Source organism: Leopardus geoffroyi, chromosome C3 (assembly GCF_018350155.1).
Source record: "Leopardus geoffroyi isolate Oge1 chromosome C3, O.geoffroyi_Oge1_pat1.0, whole genome shotgun sequence".
Lineage (NCBI taxonomy): Eukaryota > Metazoa > Chordata > Mammalia > Carnivora > Felidae > Leopardus > Leopardus geoffroyi.
The window spans coordinates 114874838-114900274 of NC_059338.1; the positions used below are offsets into that span (position 1 = coordinate 114874838).

The following is a 25437-nucleotide window of genomic DNA, read 5'->3' on the forward strand; positions in this document are numbered from 1 at the left end:
TCATCTCTCCGTTAGGAAGCCGGGCGCACATTGGCTTATACAGAGCGGGTCACAAAACTTAACCTCCTTTCCCAGGGTCCTTTTGGGCTTAGGGCAGAGCTTCAAAGCCAGACCAGAATGTCATCCGCATCACTCACACGTGTGCCTCTTCATAGCACAGCTCTTTGGACCCTGTCTCCAGTCTGCAAGAACAAAATCTCAAGGAGCGGGCCCCAAGCCTCTGTAGCTTCTAGTAAGCCCTCCGGGGCCCTGAATTCTGCCGCTGCACATGGTATTTGAGACATATGGTGTCTGATTTTTCATTCAAGACACAGCCTCTGAGATAACCTTGTTTTCTAGCTCTGTCTTTTATTTTAATAAAACACTTAATCAGGAAGAGACACCTATTAGTTCTGTAGTTTCCTCACTGCCACTTGCAAATTAGTAACGAAGGTGGCACTGTTGTCCAGTGACTTGACCTTGACTTAAGCTCGCGTAAATTCTTCATGAATTCTAGTTCTATACAGGACTGTTTATATAGCCATGCTTTAGAAGTTGGATACTTAATATGTGGTCGTATTTTATTAATATGTGAGTATTGTTGGGGTTATAAATAGAATACCGTCACAAATACATGGAAAAATCCTGAGCCCGGGAGAACTTTTGAGTGGCCTGTGAACTTTTGCCTTACAATTAATAACAAGATGTCACCGTTTACACTGCTGGCCACGACACGTGTGTTCCATCTGAGTAAACTTAGTGGTGATGGATGTGTGTTGATCCGTGTTCTGTCATTTCGTTTTCCTCCTTGCTTAGCTACATACCTGTCAGCTAACTCAGGTTAGGGCACAGTCTAGTTCGTGCCACAAACGAAACTAATGACATACACGTGCTGATCAGGCTCATGACTTTGGCCTCATTTATTGCCCATGGCTGATTCTCAAAAATTAAAAACTTGTATGTAGTGGCTGTGGATCATAGTATCTTTTTTATTAAAATTATTCCTTAGGCAGTAACGTTTCCTTTGTGCTTAGGTTTGTGGATTGCTACTGGTCGCTGAATGCTGAATGCCCATTACCGTAATAAGTGTTAGAGTAAGAAAGACTCCAAGTCACTTACTTTACCCTCTGGGCGTTATTCTAAAGTGTGTTTTAAAGACAAACGTGCATGTATTAGGTTTTGTTAAGGCAAGCAATGAAAATAGGTTTCACTTTAATTTGAACCAATGATGGTCCACATAAAACTATTTAGAGCCGAGCTGGGTAAACATCCTCGTTTTCTTTTTCTTATTACGAATAAAAAATTGGCTAATCGTGATAGGCGTTTTCAGGACAAATAAGGAAGATATTTGTAAACATCCAGTATGGGCAAAAATTGAGAACCTTAAAGTAAATACAAGTTTAGGAGTCGAAGTGTTCAGTTTAACCTGCTTTATTGAACAGATTCATTGAGTCAGTACTTACTTCTCGAATGTTTATTGTGTGCCAGGCATTGTGCTAGGCAGTGAGGTAAAGGAAATTCTTCTTTCCTTCCCTTGAGGAACTTTTAGTCTATTGGAAAGATAGGCAGGGCCATAGCTGGGGGCCTGGTATCAGATGCCACGTCAGTTCGGTTCCCTGAACTGACAAGACGAGTATTATCTGCTGCCTACTATAAAAGAAAAAGTTCAGAAACTGATAGGACTTAATGCCTACGTGTGTTATTTTCAGCACCACAGAATCTAGAATGCATTCGATTGTCACCACTATTGCATCCACATTTGGGTGATGCAATTGTGTATTCTCCAGGAAGCTGGGTTTAGTTTCCCTGCTAATTAAAAGAATAAAGTTGGTTTCAAAACTTCTTAGGAGTACATAAATTAAATTATTTCCTGTGATGCTTCATGAACTCATAGTTTTGGTAATACGAGGTTGCTTTGACATTAAGCTTTTGTGGATGGTATTATTCAAAGACTACAAGCATTTGCTTTCTTTGTTTGGACTCTGACTGTTTTCTTTTAACAAACAGTCATGCCCCTTAGGGACACAGAACCCTAGATTGCCTTTCAAGAAACCATTACAACTTTAGAGGTTAACTTGTCAAGAGCCACACGATGTGCAAGTTTAAGCATCCCGCATGTTATTTCGTTGTGCGTCCTTTCTTAGCCTTGAACTCTTTCAGTTTTGTTTTGTGGGGCTGGGCTGTGGCTCTAAGACAGCCGGTGGTTTGTAAACATGGACCACAGGCATTCACATTAGGCGCTTCCTAAGGTTCTCTCCTAGGTTTTAGAGTTGAATGTATAGATGTGTAAACAGAGGATCGGAGATTACTGGCTGATGAGTCTATTTTCTGCTTCTGGAAAGTGTGGAGTGGCGTATGTGTGTGTGTAGATAAGAGCTATGGAGATGTCTATATCTTCACGTACTCGTAGATTTCCATATCCTACAGTAACGGTACACATGTTTCTTTTAGACTGATTCTCTCAGTTCTGCAGCTGCTTCCAAGGTCAAATGAGACCTGCAGAACTTCGGAATGATAATATAGGAGATTATCTTTAGTTCCAAATATTTCCTTGGTTACCTCCCTAGCTTGGAAACACTGGCAGTGTTTAGTCACACACAAACGTTCTGAACATTTTTAAACTGCATTTGGAGGGGACTGGACAGAGAACATAACCTCCATGACCGCTGTGTTATATTTACTGACTCCCGTGCTCACTTTTGAAATACAGCCAGAGTGTTAAGTCAGTGTGAGGGATTAGTAAGAGAGCATGATTAATCTATTACCAATTAAATTTCCGGAATTTTCCCCAGATATTAAATAAAGGCCATTTTGAATAGCCTCTTGAACAAATTTAAAAATTGAGTACATACTGAACCCGTGATGTTATTTCTACTCTTTAAGTCAAAATCAGGTTGATATCTTGAAGGACTGTTCAAAATAATTGTTTTTTTTTTTTTTTCCCCTAGAGATGAGATTTGTGTTATTTTTGTTGTTAACTCTTCACTTTCCAGGAAAAACTCCAAATATTCAAGTACTCAAGTTAAAAAGCTAATTCTTAACCCAGTTGCCTCTGTTTTCAAAGTATGACTTGTTCTTTGTACACTGAAGTTTTGTTATGTTGTGAATTTCACTGAAGAGCGAGTTAATGCCATCAGAATTGACGGATACAATCACTGAAATAGAATTGCTTTTGTACGTGCAGGTAGGTAGCTGCCCGTTAGCACCTCCCGCACTCCCTCAGTGTTTATCTGGATCCCTCTGCTGCTGTTTTTCTCCACCTTTGTCTCCATGGCCCTTTTCTCTCAATGTGCTACTTGTATCACTCTCTTGGCTCCTGACATTTCATTTACTTTAAATTACTTTCTTTTTACTGCCTGTGGACTGTTCTAGAATCTTTCTACAGCTCATCTTGTATTTGTGTGCCTTCCTTCTGTGTTTCTCAAGAAGTCTTTTCTACCATTAGAATTAAGAGAAGTATCTAATGATGGACTAATGTCGGAGCCTGAAACATACATCTTTGAAACAGGAATACATTTTTTCCCTGTGTGTGTGTGTGTGTGTGTGTGTGTGTGTGTGTGTGTGTGTATGCGCACGTGCGTGTGTGTGTGCGTGTGTTGTGAATGTGTGAATGTTGTGATGACAGTGTATGGAATTTTGAAAATACCTGCATGTATGTTTTGGTGAGGGTTGAACTCTTGCCAGAAAGGGAAATGTCAGAAAGAGGTTTTTGTTTCTTTTAAATGGAATGTAGAGTCAAGTTATTCATTCATAAAACGCTCAGAAATTCCAGGTTTAGCAAATTGATACCACCCTTGTCTCAAGTAGATTGGTAGGGAAATTGGTATTTTAAAATTCCACTGGTCAGAAAGCTTTATGATTGTCATATAATCGAATTATAGAATTTCTCGTTACTGTCGAAAACCCCAGGAAATCTAGCGTGAAGGTTAAAAACACAGATTGTTTGGATGCGAGCTTCTACTCCACTCCTTCCTAGTTTCATCACCTTTGGCAAGTAACTCTCTGTACCTCACTTTCCTCATCTATAAAATGGGGATGTTTCTGTATTAGATGAGTTAATAGGTATAAATCATACAGTGCTCGACCTGTAGTAGAGGAATAGTTGTTGCTATTATGTCTAGCATGTAATCTCAAAAAGTACTTTAAAGGATAGTGGTGGGATAGTGTTTTTGCTTCGTATGCAAGATTATAAAATTAGAGTAGATTCTTAGGTATTTTTTCATTCTGGAAATATCTCCAGTTTTTAGGTAGCTGCTTTATTTAACAAGCAGAAAAACTAGAAAAGGGGAATTCTGTTTTAGACTCAGTAAATACGTTGTACCTTTGAGGCCCTACTTCATAATACAAGGCTATAGAAAAATAGTTTCCTCCCAACCAAAGAAATACATCTTTTCTTACCATCAGATTATAAAAACCACAACACGTTATTCAGAGTATATCTGCATATAAAAGTTTAGTGTTTTATGCACTTATATTGATTCCTTTAAACCACACCATGAAATTCATTTCAAGACCATTCAGCTCAGCTCCTAAGGAAAGTGCCTACTGTATTTAAGTGTGTTGGGTTAAAAAAGATGAGAGTGTTAGTTAAATATTCCCATCTTTTAAAAACAAGGAAAGATGATTACCTCCTCAAGCGCTGGGTATTTTTATTGTTAAAAACAGAAATCCTAGTGTAGTTCTGGCTTCTAGGTTTGGTTTGGGCTTCTGGGACACAATATTGAAGCTTTGGAATTTATTATCCTTAAAAATAATAAGTAGGATTTATAAAGATGAACTCACCTCACCTGTCCTTTCCTTTGACGGTTTTTGTGATCGATATTATCATGATCTCAGCCTCATTCTGCCCACTACAGGATGAAGGCCATACCTAGGTGCTGCCAAGTTTTGAGCCTTGCTGTCCTGGGTCAAATGAGGTCCCATTGGTTCTCCAAAGGCTATCAGCTCATCCCTTCATATATATTGATGGCGGCCCTTGATGTTTCTAGTATCCAATGGTCTCCATTCTTTCGTAAGTGTAGCGCATCTTCCATCTCATACATTGTAGATTGCTTTTTCTGTTCTTCCACGTTTCTGGTAACAACTCCCGCGCCTTGACGCAGTCTCCTCTTTGCATAGATGTGTTGTCCTCTGGAGGCCCCTCCTCTTCTCTCACCCCCAAGCAATTTGCTTCCCAGAGCGAGCCATACTGATGTAGGGCTTTTCTACAATTCTGCAGTTTTGAAGTAGTTACGTATGTATACATTTCACATTTTAAGCCATCTCTTACCTTTGTTTCTGTGACTACATTTTACAACAGCTATCCATTTTATAGCAACTGGTATTTTATAGGTGGTTAATATTTAATGGTTTAAAAATTAGGTTCTTTAAAATCTGGGCCTTAAAAACATAAGGTATTTTGCATAGGTTTGTCTAGAGCAGTCAATATTCTATCCTAAGGAAGCCTTGGGAGATAAGTTGTCTCTTGTCATATTGAGCAACTTCAGGATGTTTTGTTTGTTTTGGGTTTTTTAAAATGTTTATTTTGAGAGAGAGAGCGAGAGACAACAAGACAAGATGTGTGAGTGGGGGGAGGGGCAGAGAGAGAGGGAGAGAGAGAATCCCAAGCAGGCTCCATACTGTCATCAGCATGGAGCTCGACGCAGGGCTTGATCTCACAAATGGGATCATGACCTGGGCTGAAATCAAGAGTCAGATGCTTAACTGACTGAGTCACCCAGGTACCCCTGGATTTATTTGTTTTTTAAACTCAATATTGCCTATATAGACACTGTTATTGCTGCTACTTCAACAGAAGATAGTACGTTTATTAGTCATTTGGTTTCTGTAGTGACAGTGGTATTCATCAGTGTATCAAAAATAGAATCTGAGGAATACACGTATTGATCATTCATTTGGTTGGTAGACCTGATGCTTAGCTAGGACACAGTAACTTAAAACTGGAGAGGGTATTGTAAAGTATGTATGTATATCTGTGTGTGTGTATATATATATATATATATATATATATATGTAAATCTTTGTCTATTTAAAAAAAGTTTTTTTCAACGTTTATTTATTTTTGGGACAGAGAGAGACAGAGTATGAACGGGAGAGGGGCAGAGAGAGAGAGGGAGACACAGAATCGGAAACAGGCTCCAGGCTCTGAGCCATCAGCCCAGAGCCTGACGCGGGGCTCGAACTCACGGACCGCGAGATCGTGACCTGGCCAAAGTCGGACGCTTAACCAACTGCGCCACCCAGGCGCCCCTCTTTGTCTATTTTATAAAAATAATTTACCTGCTTTAGATTCTTCTCTTATTTTGAAAAGAAATTATTTAAGGAGGTAGAGTGGGATTAAAAGGACTTTTGCTTGGTTGGCTGTGGTGTTTCTATCAGGTGTCAAGGTGAGGTGGAGTATAAGTTTATATGTCACTGTGAATTTTAGGGAGATACAGACAAGGTGAAATACTGCACAACTTTCCAGTATGGAGAGTGTATGGACCTTCACAATCTCTATTGTACAGCCCCTAGGAAGGTGACACATAATTAAGCCTTGGACATTATCTTTGAGTAAATTTGGGGGCTATCAACATTCATGAGTTTTAAATAAAATTTATAAGAGTATCATGTAAGAAAGTTGAGAACTTTCCAACAAGGAATAAGACAGTGAATTACTAACTATGTAAATAACTTCTATCCCCAAGTGACATGCTCGGAATAAAAAATCACTGTTGTATATTGCTTAATCCAAATCTCTTCAGAGTTGTTTGTTTGTTTTCTTTTTTAAGTTTCATGCTATATGGATTTAAGTGCTAGGAGAAAAAAGAAATTTTAAGGTGCTTTTTTTTTTTCACCTTAATTCTTGATGAGGAAACAAGTGTCCATTCTTACTGGGCAGCCTACGAAATAATAATAACAGCAATAATAATAACAAAGGTAATAGCATGTAATGTCTAATGAGAGTTTGGGATGTGTGGTTCCCAGCATGCAATAGGAAGTACCTCGTTCAGTCTCCATAGCAGTGCACCTAGATGTTGTATTAGTGTCCCCACTTTATAGATATGGTGACTGAGACCTGGAGAAACTAGCTTGCTCAATGTCACCAGCCTAGTATATGGCCAAGCTGGGATTCAACTTCACTGGGATCTAGAACAAACTCTCTTCGGCCTATGCTCTCTGGGGCCAGTAATTAGTATCTTTCATGCATGGCCTGTGGATAACCTAACATTACCTTTCCCGTTCCCTGTAATAACAATTGGCCATTTATTAAAAAATATAATTTTTATAAGGGTATTGATCTTTTCTTAATCCAATAATTGGAAAACACTTTTTTTTTTTTTTTTTTTTTTTTTGCTTCTTTGGGGAAGGCATGATTTTTCTGTTTCTCTTCAGACTTTACATATCTATTCTTATCTAATAAATTATACTTAAGCCAAAATCTGTTCCCAAAAATTGTCTTGAAAAGCTGCCATAAGTTCATCTCTGATTCATTGTGCTGTATGGCTAAATGTGAACTTGATTACACTTTATTTCTTTTGGAAATAGTTATAGTGGTGTGGAAGTTAAATCTTGACAAATCTAATTAGCCATATCATATTTGCTTGAAGTTGTGTGTGCTCCAAACAGTTTTATCTAGCTGTTTTAAGGATGAAAATTACCTAAATAAAAGCATTTTGGTTTTCATCATTTTCCTTATAGAAGTCAATGTGTGCATGAGAATGCAAGGGTATTCCAGTCCATCCGATTATCAAGTAATCATGAAATTATAATGAAAACTTAAAATAAAATTATATATTTGGAATAATTTTAGATTTGAAGAAACACTGTAGAGATAATACAGAGACTTTCCAAATGCCCTTCATTAAGATATAATAAGCTTCTGCTAATTCAGAATAGTTGGGGAAATCTTCAGTTTTAGTCAACTGATAAATCTGTGTGCCCTACAAGGAATCAAAGCATTCAAATCTATTTAAGGCATTCAAATGTAAAATTGTATATATACTTAGCTAAATTGATTGGGCTTTTCTGTTGTCTATACTCTGTATTCTGCTACTTGACATTTTTTATAAATGTAGGGAAATTTTTAATGACTTGACATTTATCATGGGTTGAACGATTGTTTATATTTACAAAAGTTGAAGTGATTTTTTTTCTTCCCCCAAGCCCCTAAATACATAGGCTTTCAGGGAAAATTCAATGTGGAAGACATATAGTATATATTTTAACTATGGAAGACTGTATACACTTTATTTTCAAGCATATATAGGAAAATATTAAAGGTGTCCTGCCATTTCCATGAGCATGTTATTTTGTAGGTTAGCATTCCTACATCAGTTTTCTTATGATGTTTTCTCAAACTTTTAAAATTTGCCAAGTATGATAAGCACATTTCATTTAATGTGAGATGTCATTTTCTTTTTTGGAAAGCAGGTACTGATTCTGTTTTGTTAACCAAATACCTCTGAATCCATTCTAATGATTCTCTCTTGCTTCCACACATCAAACCCATATGATCTAATGTGTGTGAAAATGTTTTGTGCTCAGCGAGATTTTTAAGAAGTAATTGTGAGAACTGGTTAGCCATGGAGTAAGGCTCACTATTTACTGAAAGGTGGTGGAATCAGAGCTGTGTGAAAATTAACATTAGCCTAAGATTTGAGTTTCTAACTACCAGTTTGACTCTTGGAAGGAAAACTACCAAACACCATTCATATTCTTTAACAAAATAAAGTATGCCTATGAAAATCCCCACAGTTGAGAGCGTTCAGGGAGCAGTGCTCCCAGACGTCATAGTGTATAATGAAATCATGGAAGTTGTTGAATTTCGAGCATCCAAGGCATTTAGACCAACGGCCTTCTGTTTTCCTTGAGCTCTAATGACCGGCCTTGCTCTTCGTGTTTATTTTCTAGAAGTGAAATGCTCGGCCTTTTAAAAATTATGTTTTTGTAGAGCAGCCAAGAGAACAGGCATGGCCGGTTTCTACTGTGTGTAATGACATAACGTGCTTATGGTGATTTCTTCCTCCCCCCCCCCCACCCCCCCCCCCCCCCCCCCCCGCCCCCTGCTTTGCATCCTTTTCCTAGATGCGCATCGGGAATTCCTTCACAGGCCTGCTTCTGGATACGTGCCAGAGGAGATCTGGAAGAAAGCTGGTAAGAACTGTTGAAAACACGCGTCTAGCGTTCTAGCAGCTGTGCACAGTTGTTCATGCAGCCATGTGAGGAGCGACAAGGAGGGCCTTTCCTGCTAACGACAACAAAAACAAAACAGCCCCCCCGCCACAAACCAAAATTTTAAAATCCTAATTAATATTCTTCACCCGGGCCTTATTAGAACATGGAATCGTTTTTATTTTGGTGGCAGCTGCCAGTGCCATGTAAGTGACCGTCTGGCAGTCTATCTGTTATAATCCTCCGTTTTTCAGGTGCTTTCATGGTTTCAGGCCGAAAGCTGGCCTAAGAGGTCTCAGCTTATGTGCAGTGTATTCTTAATGGAAAAAAAACTTGTAGTGTTTTAGAAATTAAATCGCCTACGTCTGTCTTTTCGCCTGATGTTGTAAAATTGAGATATAATCGACACGTCTCCTAAATTCTTAAGAAAATCTCAGCAAAACTAGTTGACTAGTTTTTTTTAAATGTTTACACATTGTTTGAGAGAGACAAAGCACGAGTGGGGGAGGGACAGAGACCGAGGGAGACACAGAATCCGAAGCAGGCTCCAGGCTCTGAGCTGTCAGCACAGTGCCCAATGCGGGGCTCGAACCCACAAACCTCAAGATCATGACCTGAGCCGAAGTCGGACGGTTAACCCACTGAGCCACCCAGGTGTGCCCCAAGGCACTCTGAGATGTTATGATTACAACCAGTATCTGAAATTGATCTGTTCTAATTAATATTCAAGGACCATAGCTAAGTTATTTTCTAAGTTAAATGACAAAGTTGCTTAACTTCTGTTTTTCCCCACCATATACACCATCATATTTTCATTAAGAGATACTGCTCTACCTTTGGGGGCTGATTTCAAGTTCTTGGTCACACGTTGACTTTACACAGTTCAGATCTGGCAGAATCTTGGTGGACCACCAACACTAAAAGTTCAGTCAAAGCCTTGCAAAAACCAACTCAAGAGATAAATCCATAAGCCTGTTTCAGGAGTTAAAAGATGATGTGACAGACACAGACTGTGACTTTGAACGGCCATAACCCCAACTATGAAAATAGTTTGACTTGAGAAACTGGAAAATACTACTTCTGCAAAGGATCACCTGGGTGTTGGGCTAGGAACCCTATTCAAGGAGAAATAGTCAAGGGAAAGGGTCTCTTTGGGTTGTGATTTGACCCAGCTGTGTCTGTAGTTTTTTTGCAGCTTGTTGACAATCTGATCATTTGGCTCTTATCTAAGACTTTTTATAGCTTTCTCAGAGAAATACCTGTTTTTGTAAGAGTGGTAAGGAGTGTCCAAATCTGATAGTATTCTAGGCTTCATGACTTAGAGAACCAGAAAACTCTCTTGCATGTCTAGTATACAAATCAGACAGATCATTCAGTTTAAAGGTTAAATATATATGTTGCTCAGCTGCATAGTATAATTAGATTTATAGAATCACCTCTAAGATTTCTACATGGGTCACAGGATACTCCCAAGCTGTTAAAATGTGCTGAGTGTCACCTGTCTGGAAAAGGAATGGCTACATCTTCTTTCTGATCACTTTTTCTTCCCCAGTTTTAAGCTGTCAGTGCAACTTACTCCACTAAGAGATACAAAGAATTGCCATTTTGGACAGCAGAAGGATGACATTTTATGTTGTGGGAGAGAGTCTTTTCTCTGTATTTCCCTTATTTGTGTGTCTTTAAGTTAAATCCGTGATCGTCCATAAAGAATAATTGACGGTAAAGTCTTGTGTAATCCAAATTCTTTTTCTGTGCTATTATCTGCTCAAGTCTTTGTTTGACTGCTATTAAGTGAGAGCAGATTTTTCTGAATAGACCACCGTTGTGGGAAAGTCAACTTGAATAGCTATGCACAAAGGAAGTCCTACCCTAAGTGGTAAGCAGTGGAAGCAGATTCAAAACCGCACTGTATATTTTCCACATAATCAGGTTTTTAAAAAATTCAACATGTCGTAATCTATCGAGTCCCCGATTATTTTTCCTCACTGTTTTGTGGGTTCCTGAAACTAATTCTGGATATACTTGACACGGTGGGGGCTTCACGAGGAGAGAAAGAGCAATACTTTTATCATGTAAACATTTTTTAGATGTGCCTGTATTCTATCGTAGGTTTTCCATCTCAAATGTGATTTAGGAGTGATGTCGATTAAATTTGTGTTCTTCTCACAGCGGTATCCCTAATCTGCATAAGAACAGTGTGGGGATAGTTTTCCATGGATGGATGCTAATATTGAGGAGTATATTAAATCTCCAAAGTACAGGTGGCAGTTTCATCTGGAAATCTTGAATAACTACTTATAATATTTATCTTTATAGGCTTCTTGAAAAGCATGTGTGGTGTTCATAGTGTCATGCATCCAGCATGATGAAAACACCAAGGGCAGAATGTAACATCTGCAACTCAGCTTGTTACAATTTGAAAGCTTTTCCCCCCAAGATTCTAAAATTTGCTGTGGGCAAAATTTTTTTTAGAAGAAAACCTACAAAGTGTATCTTTGCAATCAAAGCATTATACATTACCTTTATGGCAAAAGAAAGTAAATAAAAGAAAACTTAAAGCATTTGAAAAATATCAAAGGGGCAGAGCTCTCAATTCAATGTTGTATAACCAGCACATCCTTTTTCACAGAAAATTATAATTGCACAAAGTATATCCTGTGCATGAAAGTATATCATGTAATATTTAGCACCATTTTATTCTGAAATGATTTGAGACTTGCAGAAAAGTTGCAAAAAAACAGTGTAAAAAAATTCCCTTATACCTTTTACCCAGTTTCCCCTATTTTACTGTACTGGCTTTAATATCTTTCTTTTCTTCTTTTCTTCCCTCCCTTTTTTTCCCCTGTTACACGTATTTTTTGCCATCCATTTGAGAGTAAGTCGCATACACGATGCCCTTTGACCCTAAAGATTTTAGTGTGTATTAACTGAGACCAAGGACATTTCTCTTATATGACTATAGTACAAGTACCAAAATCAGGACATTAACAGTATTTAACTCACAGACCTCATTCAAATTCCTCATGTTGCCCCAGTAATAGTTTACAACGTAATATAACAATATACATTATTTGAATATTTGGGATCCTAACAAATGTTGAAGGACCCATCAATTTTCTCCTACAATTAGTATTTTTTAAAAGCAGCAGCAAAAGCAACAGAACACACTGTAAAGGTATGAAAACTCTTCATCAAATTGGGGAAAAAATCACGCATAAAGATGGTTTTCAAGTCACAACCGAGTGTTTTCTTCAGTATATTTCTTTTTCAAACGATCAGTGAATGTTTGCAGTTGGTAATAAATATTCAAGCACCTTGCACATGTCCTACCAACTCTCTTTGCTGATCTGTATATGCCTGTGGGATTAGAATAGGAATGCATAATTTAAATATAAATTGCCTGATTTGCATACACAATTAGTCAAGCTACAGCTTTGATCGTAAGCAAAAATTATTGTCCTGTATTACCACTTAGATAGAATTTTAATTCACCTTGAATATTCAAACTAAATTAGACCCTGGCTGTATAGTTAGAAGGGCAGTACTTCCCTGGTCCCCCAGGTCGTTTACGGTAGAGTAATAAAGGCATCTTTTCACCTCCTGGTGAAGAACGTGCTTCCAACTCTGTGCAGTGCTCTGTTTCTGTCCAGATTTTAAATGGCATCTCTCTTAAAGCAACCAACAAAGGCTTAACATATTTGAGTTAATATTTCCGGTCTGGATCGTTCCCTTATATTTTAGTTTGTAAAAACATAGGAGACAGTAAACTGCAAGTGAAAGGACTTCAGATATAATGTTGTTAAAGGGACAGAAGCTACAGAAGTCATGACAGCTAATTAATAGTGGAAGACTTTTAATGATCCTCAAGTCCTGGACTGTAGACGTGTGGAATAAACCACAGACGTGTAAGAAACCATAGGAGTATTTGCATCTCTTACATTTTTAATCTACAGTAAAACATTTTTATTAGGAATCTATGTTTTTAATTAAACAGAACATTTAATTAAGGTGCTTTTTAAGTGGGTGAAACAATTAAGTGCAAACACTTGAATGCAACATGTCATAATTAGTTTTAATAGAGTGTTAATTGGTACTAGGTTTGCCAAGTTAATAATTACTGCTTATTAAATTTTCAATTAATCATTGTCATTTTGCTTTGAATAAAGATGAAAATTAGATAAACTAATTTAGGGGGAGGATATTTTCCCTTGTTAATTAGAACAGTTAATTTTTTTTAATGGAAATTACTTGTTTTAGTTGTCAATCTCATATTGTACATTAGTCAAATCTTTGCACCCTTTCCACAGCCAAAAATAAAGAGCTAATTTGACACCTTGCAGGTTTCCAGGCAGGCCTGATTGTTTTGGCCTCTGGTAGGGTTCAATTACATTTGTCTGGTGCAACAGTTGGTTATGCGAAGCTGTGTATGTGTTCAATTGAATAGGTGGACAACGGCTTAAAATATGGAAATGAGAAAATGATTTTTAAAAATCCCTATCATTCAGTCTGTACAGACATATATCCATATTACTCAAGAAATGACTCAAGAAAAAGAGAAGCTGGATCATCTGTTTCATCATGGATTGTCTTTACAGGGTCTACACTGTTCAGTTGCCATCTGAATGCCCTTTCGCTACTACTGTGCTGTATGTTTCGCCAGCAAAATAATTGTTAGCACTTATACGTGTAGATGCGTAAAGTCCATCCCCTTCCTATTTTTGTTTTGAAAGCTTTACTCATGCGCTCCCTACGTGCATATTACCCCATAGCATTGTGGCAAACCACCTTAATATAGATGTCCGAATTATCCAGAAAGGTTTCTTGTGGTCGTTTTGTCCTTTAACTCTTTACGTTTGGTGTCATAATCATTTCTGGAGGTACTGGTTTGGTAGAAAAGTGGTAGTGATGCTACATTAGTTTAAAAAATATTCCCAGACATGCAAGTTAAAGGGGAAAACAAAAAATCTCACTCTTTGTTTTCCTAAATGAATTTCCAAAATCTGCTGGCTTTTTAGACAGCCAGGAGAACTGCCCAATACCTGGGATGAGAGTCATGCCTGTAGACTATAGAATTCTGTTTACCAGTGATCAGTATCCAAGGTCCCGCGCTAACAGGGAAATCTTCTCTTGTCCCGTGTGGCCTGCCCCGCACGCAGAGGAGGCGGTCAACGAGGTGAAGCGCCAGGCGATGACCGAGCTGCAGAAGGCCGTGTCTGAGGCCGAGCGGAAAGCCCACGACATGATCACGACCGAGCGCGCCAAGATGGAGCGCACGGTGGCTGAGGCCAAGCGGCAGGCGGCGGAGGACGCGCTGGCCGTCATCAATCAGCAGGAGGATTCGAGCGAGGTGAGGTGCTAGGGGGAGCTTCCAAGGCACGCAGGGCGTTTCCGCTAGTCCGAGCGCTTGGTTTTGATTCCAGGAGGTCACAAGTAAAAGCGGGTACTGGCTTTTAGACAAACTGATCTGCAGGGGCAAAATGAGAATAATCTGGGTGGGGGCGGGGGGGGGGGGGGCGTCCCGGCACTTGTGGAATCCATCAAGAGCTGATCAAATGTTGTCTAAAAGCACAACTCTGCCAAGAAAAGGTTTTTAATATATTTGGTGGGTAATAGATTCAAGTGAAATTCTCATAGCTTCTTAGCACTCGGCTGTGGGCACACGTGCATGTCAGTGTGTGTGTGTGTGTGTGTGTGTGTGTGTGTGTGTGTGTGTGTATGTGTGTTTGGTTTCCTTCTAATACAAGGGGTTTAATAGAGACGTCCTGTGCAAACGTGCTCTCCCAAGATATGACATGGCTGGGATCACAGCCACCCCCTTAACCATTGGTCCTAAAGTCCAGTGCGAAAACAGCACCTGCCTCAATTCAACGGTTCTGAGAGATCTTCTTTCTGCACGATCTGTTTCTCCCCTTATTTGTAATAACCATTATGCGAGTCATTTCATAGCATAACATCACAGTCGTCACAATATCATTTGGTATTATTTCAGCATATTAAAACACACACACGCACACATAGCCCAAATGGCTCAAGGATCTGGGAAGTAACTAACACACAGTACCTAACAACGCTATTTAAAATAGAGCCCGTAACATCAGAACAACGTAGTGATGCTTCGCATTAATGAATGCAGTGCCACAATCCCCGCCACCTCGCAGTAACTTTAGATAAAGGGCTGTAGTGAGCTAGTCTCACCAAGCTGAACTAGCAAGAGCGTCAACTGATAAATCAATGGTCTACTACAATACATATCTATAATTTGTGAGGGAGAGTAAGAATTTAATTTGTACCAGGCTTCTCTGTAGATGAAAGACCCTGCGGGAATCACTCCATGCCCAGAGTTTCTATTTAATGTGTAGCAGATGAATAACAAGGGGACAAAAGGAATTGATTTTCAACATTTGAAAGTTTCTCAGGAAAAGAGGGACAAAGAGAAGTTTATCTACCCTTTAACTGCTGACTTTTCCGTTGTCGAATTAAGCTAGACATAAATTCAGTTTTATTTGGCATCTTGTGGCTAAGATATTTAAGGATCTTGTTTTGTGTGTGTGTGTGTGTGTGTTTTTAAATGTCTGTTAACATGTTTTGGAGAGAATTTGTCCTGCTCCATTTAAGTTAGTAATACCGTGAAGCATGGTTGGTGCCTTCCCTAAAACATTATCACTTTCACAAGGACACATTAGGGTGGTTATGTATGGTAAGAGTATTTTGTAGGCCACTAAATTCTAAAGGTAAATGTTTAAGAAGAAATTGAGAACTAAGTTTTTATTTGGCAAATAACAATGCTGTATTCCTTTAGTGTCTAAGAGCTTTGTGCTTTCATTCCTAATACTTACCCAGAAAAATATGTGATCTTGACGCTAACATTTAGCATTATAAGACTATGGCAGGGCGCCTGGTGGCTCAGTCAGTGAAGCGTGTGACTCTTGGTTTTGACCCAAGTCATGATCTCACAGCTTGTGGGTTCGAGCCCCGCTTTGGGCTCTGCGCTGACGGTGCAGAGCTTGCTTGGGATTTCTCCTTCTACCTCTCTCTCTACCCCTACCCAGCTTGTGTGCTCATGCGCTCTCTCTCAGAAAATGAATAAATAAACATTTAAAAAATTATGGCGTATCGGCCAGTAGCTGTAAGTAGTAGATAGGATAGAATACCTTGGATATGAATGATCTTCTGTAGCAGTTGTTTTTTTTTCTTTCTTTCTTTTTGGATCTCTTAGGAAACTTTAATCTAGAACTGTCTTTAATCTGCAAATATAGCACTACCCTTGTCTTAAGCGACATGTTGCCAAGGGTTTCAAGGTAGACTCTGCTAGGAGAAAGGGCTTGAAATTCAGAAGACCAAATATAATTTCTGGCCCTATCTCTTACAATTCTGTGACTTTGAGAAAGCCACCAAGCATCTAAAAGCTTTGGTCTTCTTAGCGTGTTGTCACTATGAATGAAAGTGTCTCCTACAGTGGCCAGAACCTTGAGCCGTGATCATTTTATCATCTTGCCGGTGAGGAAACTCACCTGACATGGCTAGGACACGGCAGAAACAAAGCTGGAACTCGTGGCATGCTGTCAGTCCTTATGGTGTTCCGTAGCTACAAGGATCTTTCCATAAGGACCAGTAAGGTCATTTTTGGATGCAGATAACCCGAAAGGCAACTTAGGTCTGATTTCTTCTTTTTAACCTGCTGTACCTCTTTCAAGACTTGGAGTGGGATGGAGGGCTTGATCCCTCGAATGATTGAGTTTCTTTTCTTCAAAAGTAATGTAAACACCGTCCTGAGAATAGCAGAGCAAACGATGGAAGAGAGATCCATTGGAATGAAGCTGAGACCCCTCTAGACTTGGACAGGAGTCTATAAGATAAAGATGATTTGACCAAGGACTTGACAGAGAAGTAAAGGGTTAATCCAGTAGCCCTAAATTAATGTTATGAATTCTCCTGAAGAATGACAGTGTCCAAGAACAGTCTAAATGCCTGGTGGTAAGTTTAGGCAGCTCTATCTTTTGCCCACATTTATAGGTAAATATTGTTATTTCCCCCCTCAGAAATCCTTCTACTTTATGAGGGGGACAAAACTTTGAATCTAGCATGTTATTTTTCTCGACGCTGCCCTTCCCTCACACTGAGCAAGATGCATCTTTTCATAGAAATGACCTGATAGAAGCCACCCCAGAAGTGATGTTTGCAAATCACCTCAAGTTTAGAAAGTTCCCTGAGCCCCTCTGGGACTGAGCCAGAACAACTTTGGCTTCCTTGGGCTAGAGTAGAGCTCCCTATTCCAGCATTCAACATGGTTGGCCCCAGGGTGGGAATCTGTTAGGCCGGGACTGCGTGGCCCAGCTGATTTGCAAAGACAGTACAGGTACTTCTCAGAATTCTTTTCTGTTGTTCTAGGCAGGGGGTTTTCTGGAGTTTTAGCCACTCAACCCTAAATAAGGACCCACATAGTATTGTGTTTTAGAACCCTAAATACTAAGACCCACATAGTACTGTGTTTTAGAAGTTTGATAAGTTGTTCTTTGTTTTCTTAGAAAAGTACATAAGAGGTCTGGCCACCATAGTAATTGGTTGGAAAAACAACATACTCCCATTAAATGTAGGAAACATTGATTTAGAAACTGCACTAAGAAATTAACGGGCATTTGTTGAAAAAAAAAAAAAGTCATGTTTGTGACCTGCCCAGGGCAGTTTGTTATTCAATACATATAACTCTAAATCACTCACATCCATGTTTTCATTTATTCTTTTTTTTTTTTAATGTTTATTTTTGAGAGAGAGAGAGAGAGGGCACGAGTGGGGGAGGGGCGGGGGGCACGGGACAGAGGATCTGAAGCGGGCTCTGTGCTGACAGGAGAGAGTCCCATGTGGGGCTTAAACTTACAAACTGTGAGACCAAGGCCTGAGCCAAAGTCGGACGCTTAACCGACTGAGCCACCCAGGTACCACTCATTTATTCTTTCAATAACCAAGTTCTGAGCTTTTATTCTATGTCAGGGATGGTGCTAGGCACTGAGGGGACCTCTGCTTTCATGTTGACTACAGTTCATTAGAGAAGGTAAATTACTAACCAAATATAAGCGTCTTGACACGTTTAGTGTGGAAGCTTCCAGAAATTAAGTTCCTTTCATCTGATATTTAAGAAGACAATAAGGAACTGGTCTCCATCTCACTGCACCCTCCATGACCTCATCACTGTCTCCCTGGGCAAGGGGCATGTTGGTGCCTCTGTGCAGGAAGAAGAGGACAGGTGGGGAAAAGAAGCTCTGCCAGGTTTTGAAAACAGGAGGGCTATGAGAGTGTTTTGGAAGGATCACTCAGGCGCCGTGTGGAGAGAGATTAGAGGAAACTAAAAGGAGGGACCAATCTGTGTGAGGAGGCAGATGGGGATGAAGATGTTTGGTAGTGGCTCCGGGGGTGGAGAAAACTGTAGATGTTGGCTGGGAACCCTTGAGATAAAATGGGCAGGATTTCATGACTGGTCGGCTGTCAAGGAAGAAGAGGGAGTCCAGAAGACGGGGTTGGGAAATACGCATCAGATAATCCTACTTGGACAGTCTTCAGAAACTTGCTGGCTTTGATCTGCCCAAGGTGGGGGGGAGGGGAGTTTATTTGGGGGTGGAGTGGGAGTAGGGGCTTGGTAGAAGAGGGAACCTTCCTTATTTTTTGTGCATAAACAACACAAGTTAAAAAATTTTAGGAAGCTCAGATCAGTTACTGAATCCAGCTAGACAGATTGTCTCTGAATCAGAAAGGGTAAACAGAGCACAAACTCTTAAATCATGCTGTTTAATGTGAAAATCAGGATAGTATATAAAGGTAGGGTACAGGGTGACCATACCTCCCAGTTTGAGTGACACAATCCCAATTTATCCCTGTTGTCCCCTGTGATTACTGAGTGGTCCCTTTTATTCTCAAGTGTTCTGGTTTATATGATGAGTTATATGGTCACACCACTTGAAGGCCATTTTCAGGCGATTTGATGGTCCTCTTTGGCTAGCAAAGCTCAGAGACAGGTGCTTGGGGCAGAAGGAATCTGAGAGGAGGACCTGAATTCTGGCTCCAGCTCATTAGCATATCAGGCGTCCTTGGGTGGGTCATTTCACTCCTGTCAACCTCCATTTCTTCTTAAGGAATGCGATGTTACTTGCTTACCTCAGAGGGTTGTTTAGAAGTTTTTGTTTGGTTTTGTTTTTTATTGATGGTTGACATACAACGTTTAGATTTTTTTACACCTACGTTTTAATTCAAAGTGTTCTGAGAGCTGTAACGCAAGGCATCTTTATCAACTGATACTGCCCACAGTCCTTCATCACAAGACACGCTAAACTTTCCGATTGCCACAAGGCTTTTTCTCCCTTCTCTCCCTTAATTTTTTATTTTTTTTTTATTTTTTTTTTTATTTTTGGGACAGAGAGAGACAGAGCATGAACGGGGGAGGGGCAGAGAGAGAGGGAGACACAGAATCGGAAACAGGCTCCAGGCTCTGAGCCATCAGCCCAGAGCCTGACGCGGGGCTCGAACTCCCGGACCGCGAGATCGTGACCTGGCTGAAGTTGGACGCTTAACCGACTGCGCCACGCAGGCGCCCCTCTCTCCCTTAATTTGAAGTCACCCCCTATTACAGACATTACCCATGTCTTATGTAGATCACAAATGATCTAGAGCATCCAAATCTGTAAAAATGCATATGTAGATAATATAAATGCACAAAATAGTATTCTCCTCCTCAGAGGAACTTCGAGAAGGAATCTCAGCTCCGAATCAGAAGAACAGATCTCTAGACCGAGTTTCTTCTGAGCTATTTGTGTTAAGGACAGATGCCCATGTATGCTTCTTTCTATGATTTCAGAGTTTCTGCCTGTTTTCACACATGAACAACGAACCTAATGCCCATTCTGCTTCGGAAAACTAGTGGTTCTGAAAAAGTAGGCAGTAAAGAATGGAGATGTTTCTAGAAAGAGGAGACAAGGAACTGGGGAGAAGAGCAGGAAGAAGTGCAGAGTCAGGAATCAATAGGCACAGGTATTACCTGTAGGAGGGCCATGTGATTTATCATCCAGACGGGGACTCTTCCGAGTAGAAGGGGACTCTTCAGGGTAGAAGGGGTGATTCCCCACCAGGGCCGGCTGTCCTGGGTGCCCCGAAATCCCGGTCAGCATAGTTCAGGGGCGGGAGGTGGGGGTAGCGAGGAGGCAGGAAGTGTGTTTTGCCTGAGGTGAAATGGGCAGACCTACAGCGAGAGTTCAATTCTGCACCTGGCGTGGTTAAAAACTGCCTTTTATACTTTCTGTGCTTCGGTGCATTTAGTCTTCCTGTGAGTCCAGGTAGAGTAGAAAGTGCTGTTGTCCTCGTTTTGCCGCCAAGAAAAGCCGAGTCCCGGGAGGTGATGCCTTTGCTCGGGGTCTCGGCCCTAAGTGTGAGCTGGCCCTCAGCCCGGACTGTCTGCCTCTCAGGCCACCTTCTCAATAGCCACGCGATGGGAATTTTTTCCGTCGATGGCATATTAGTCTATCTGTTTCCTCATTGGACTTCCTTCACATTATTCCTGCCTAGTTCTCTAAGTTTACCTGGGTTTATAGGTAAAGGTATAGGTTTATAATACCAACTGTTATTATAACAGAACGATGCTGCACTTGGGGCAGACATCTAAGCAATATGATACTTTCTGTACTTTCTCTCTCTCTCTCTTTTTTTTTTTTTTTTTTTTTCAGTGTATTAACGTTTTGCACCGAGAATACACTGCCAGCATTAGGGTGAATAAAAAAAACAATTTTGCCGAATCTTGCCATCTTAAACTCTCATGTTTTCATATTCATGTCTGGTTCGCATACACGTATAGTTTTTTCCCAGTGAACGTTGTCAGATTGGGTCGATTTCCAAACAGTCTGCTACAACTCTTCTTTGAGCTCCATAACCTCTTCTAGCATAGGGGACCGAAGCAATGACTAGAAGTGGGCATAGTACAGAGAGTAAGTAATTGAACTGTTCTAATAGTTTTGAGTTTTAAGCCACCAAATTAAAGCCACCACCCCCCTCCAATTAAAATGGCCTTTATTTATTTTTCCTACAAAGGTACAGAACTACACAGTTTACATTAACGTTGAACATCTTTGTGGCACTTAAAGAAAAACACTGATCAAATCTTTATACTTTGTATTTCCAGAACCTGCTAAGCCCTGACAGTTTGAGCAAGTCACTCTGAGAGGTTCATGTTCTTTACTCCTTCTAGAAACAGCGGAACTACCCCCAGTGGACCCTGTGCATTAGGTTCCAAATAATAGAAACTCCACCTGAGTGGACACTGTAGAATTAGTTACCATGTAGTTATAGCACAGGAGTCTCTCAGCATGGTTCTTATAAGGCCGTCATGATCCTGTCAGACCCATCAATCCCGGAACAGTTTGGAGCTCTCCGAGCGTAAGCTATGATTCCATGTTACAATAAGATTTTGTTGTTGTTGTTTCATATCAAAAGGCCAGGTGTTTGCATCCATAGACTTTCACAGTATAGTGGATGGAGCACTGGACCTTGAATGGTCTGCATTGGCTTACGTGTCGGAGCTTTGGTTTTCACATCTATAAAACTAGCATAATGTTTATGTGACTCAATTTGTAAGGTTCTTGAGAGATGCAGAGTAGATGTATATCAGAACCAAGCCACCTTCCAAGTGAGCAGTGTGTGTGTGTGTGTGTGTGTGTGTGTGAATGATAGAGAGAGATGAAAAACCAGTTAAGAAGCTGTTCTAACAGGGGTACCTGGGTGGCTCAGTTGGTTGAGCATCCGACTTCGGCTCAGGTTCCCATACAGGTATAGACCGCATGATATTGCAGTCCGTGGGTTTGAGCCCTGAGTCGGGCTCTGTGCTGACAGCTCGGAGCCTGGAGCCTGCTTTGGATTCTATGTCTCCCCCTCTGTCTGTCCCTCCCCTGCTCATGCTCTGTCTCTCTCTCTCAAAAATAAAGATTAAAAAAAAAATTAAAAAAACAACAACAAAGAAGCTATTCTAACAGAAAGGGCAGGGAAGGAACTTGGATGGTAACCATAAGCTTGAAAACCTGGGAAGACAACCCACGGAGGCAAGATCCATGGGGGTTGGCACTGAGTTGTTGCAGAGGCTAAAGAAAGAGGAGTTTCTAATAAGATGACAAAGTCTTGAACTTGAATGTTGCCAACGACTAAAGTAGACCACACCAGAGAATCAGGTTTAGGGAATACTGACCTGGGTGACAGGAGCATCCTGGTGGAGCTCCAGAACCGGCACTTGATAGTAGCTCAGGAAGGAAATTAAGGGCCGGAGAAACAGGTTGGAGTATCATTTTCTTACAGCTGATAGTTGAAACCATGAGGGCTGACAAGGGAGAGCGTAGGAAGCGAAAGATTTTCTTTTCTTTACGCCAGCTTCCCCCTCTTGCCAAATATTTAGAGGGAAATGAACAAACAGAAGAAAAAAAGAGGTACCAGTGTAACAAACAGAATTGTAGCATATCAAAACAAAAGTTAGAGGGAATTTCGACGAGGGGAATTCAAAAAGGAGGAGTGGGGAAATAAATGGCCACTAGCGGTGAATCTTTTTAAGGTCTGAGGACAGTAAGGGTACAGAAAATGTGGTCACTGATGAAGTGTAAGGGGAGGTAAGCTAATGTTTTTTCTACGATGTAGCTGTCAGTGCCTCTGGAGGGAGGCATGGGGCAATGAGCTTTCTAATTCTAAAGATTGTGCTGTGGGAAGATTGTAGATAGTTTCTTCTGGCCAGTGCCGGGAGGTGCTACTTCCTTCCGTTTTATTCAGGACTTTCTGAACATCAGGCACTGTGCTTAGCACTGACGTCCTCCTGAACAACATGCAGTAATTACTCCTGTGTGGCAGGTACCTCCCTGAGAGGTTAAGAAACTTGCCTGTGGTTTTAAGGCCACCAAATGGCAGAGTTGGAAGTAAGACCCAAGACGGGCTGACTGAAGCCATTCAAAATTGGCGGCCATTTTTCACTGCACGCCATGATACCCTGTCTTTGGTGCGCTTGCTTCCTGTGCCAGCCTGTCTTTGCTTTTAGCAATTAAGCACCCTTCCTACCTCATTCCTGCTAAAACAGGCTCTAAGAAGTACGTGAAATGGACTGAGTGTGGCGCTTTGGGAAATGTGTTTGGTTTGCAGTCCAAAGACCTGGGTGAATCACACCTTGGCTGTGTAATTTCATATTTGTGTGACTTGAGGCAAATCATTTACTGTACAAGTTATTTATTCTTTGGGCCTCAGTTTCCCAAGCTGCAAAATGTTTTTGAAAGTGGTTTTAAAATGTACAGTGCCGTGCAAATGTAAGATGTGATCCTACTGTGGATTTTGAAGCCCGTGTGTGGGAGAGTTCTTTACATTTGGGGAATTTTAATTGTAATCATTCTACTTCATTCATTGAGCATCATTTGCATGTAGACATTTTCTGGAGACTTTTAGGTGAGTACAGACCTGGAGAAACTTGGAGCAATCAGGAGACCATGTTTTGTTTCCTGGAAAAGGAATTTCCAACAGTAAGAACCAGCAAGGATATTATTTTGCAGGTGGGGCTATGGAATACCATTCTCTGTGTATCTAAAATAAGAAGAAGGAAATAATTTTGTTCTTAGGGAGGAAGAGAATTGCTGGAGTGGAACAAAGTAGCAGCAATCTTTGACAGGCAGCTCTGGCATTAAAAAGCTCCGTTCATCATTTCCCTTTCCATCTGTAGTATTAGCGCATTTAGCAAAAGGGAGGGTTGTATTCAGCCTCATTTTCTTCATCTGAGTCACAGCCTAACTTTGGTCTATGGCTGACTCCCATTTTTTGGATCGGGGGAAAATATTCCTTATGCCAAAAAGGGAATAATAATATCACAAATAAGGGAAGACTTTACCATGAATTTGGGGAATGAAATTTGCTATGAAATGGTATTCTTGAGCTTTCTACACTGTTCACGGTAATTCCATTGCCAGCATCGTTCTTCAGAGGGCTGGAAGGGAAGCTTAGTTATATGATGGATGGATGGATGGGAGAAAGAAAGAGAAAGGAAGAGGAAGGTAGGGAGGGAGGAAAGAAAGGAATGGATAACTATCAGGAAATACTAGCCTGAATCTAAAAAAGCATGCATTGAAAAATATAAAATTAGGTTAAACCATTGTTAATATACCCCTGGGTATTAGACACAATTTGCACTTTCCACCTTTGTGAACAGCAGAAAGCTTAGAAACTTAGAATGATCCAAATTAGGGTACTCACAAGATTCTACACTTTCCACTGTCCCCAGGAGTGTGACTGTTGAGTGGCTGAATGCCCCTGGTCAGGCATCAGTCTTGCAAGTATGGATGAGCCAACAGGAAATCTGGTAGAGCTACCCAAGAGAAATACATTAATGGAAACTGCTTTGTCTGTTTTCTAATGAACTTTTACCAAGGAATAGGCAGTTTGGAGGTTTTTGTTGTTGTTGAACAGTCGCGCTAAAGTTCCTGCACATTCATTGTGATGCAATGTTAAGAGCAATAAAAATACATAGTCCCCCTCCCCCCAGCTCATTTGAATTGTTCTTTGTTGTACTTTCCTACAGCTGAAGGTTGTTTCTGTCCCAGGGGTGGGTGGGAAATGAATGGAATCGAACAGCTTCAGAATGGAACTAGAAGTAAAACTAGCCAGAGCTCTTGAATCCTGGGTCAGAACCCGGTGACGCCAGGCAAGAAAGCTCAACTCCCAGCAGCTTCATGATCCAAAACATCTGTTTCTATATTTGGCATAATTCCACTTTTTTATTTATAAAATTGTTCCCATCTTTGAAAAACACTTTAAAAACTAAAGAAGTTCCCGTTCTGTCCCTTCTTTCCACTCCCCAGCACATGCATTTGTAATTACCTGGTTTCGTCTGTGTGTTTAATCAGCTTCCATCGAGAAGGTGGCCTGCATCTGATTTCAATCTGAAGGAGCCATCGAGTGCTGGGCAGTTACCACCCTCATGTCTGCCAAACTGTGCCTCTGCCAGAAAAAGGATAAGACTCACACTAGGGTATTTCCTAAAGAAGCCACTTGCCTCAGATGAGATGTTTAATTTCCTTAAAATATTGTTTTGGATCCAGGTCTCTGTTCTCTAATTGGGATTTTCTGATATAATTTAGGAATTTTGCTTATGTGCTGAGTTTGTTCCAGGATCCAGCTGGCATCATTCGAAATGCCCAAACCTCAAGGAAGCAAACTTCACTGTGGGCACCAAGCATCATGCCTCACCACTCTGAAGGCTGGGCCAGGCTCACGCTGCTCAGGTCTTTGTGGGATCATTACACACGCAAAGCAATTGGT

At 40.6% G+C, this 25437-nt stretch overlaps 1 protein-coding gene and 1 long non-coding RNA gene across 9 annotated transcripts in view; one reads left to right on the forward strand and one right to left on the reverse strand.

Annotated features, from left to right (window-relative positions):
- The window catches only part of RUNX1T1 (RUNX1 partner transcriptional co-repressor 1), a 143150-nt gene that overhangs the window by 111167 nt on the left and 6546 nt on the right, over nt 1-25437 (forward strand). For all 8 annotated transcript variants that reach the window (XM_045454252.1, XM_045454250.1, XM_045454251.1 and 5 more), the window contains 2 exons: nt 9046-9114; nt 14289-14479. In XM_045454252.1, the coding sequence (XP_045310208.1) occupies nt 9046-9114; nt 14289-14479 (260 nt within the window). The remainder of the gene's footprint in view (nt 1-9045; nt 9115-14288; nt 14480-25437) is intronic.
- Nucleotides 134-15134, reverse strand: LOC123585787. Its single transcript, XR_006706427.1, has 3 exons — nt 15028-15134; nt 2959-2964; nt 134-145 (listed from the first exon to the last, which is right to left on the reverse strand). It is a non-coding gene; the product is annotated as an uncharacterized LOC123585787 (long non-coding RNA).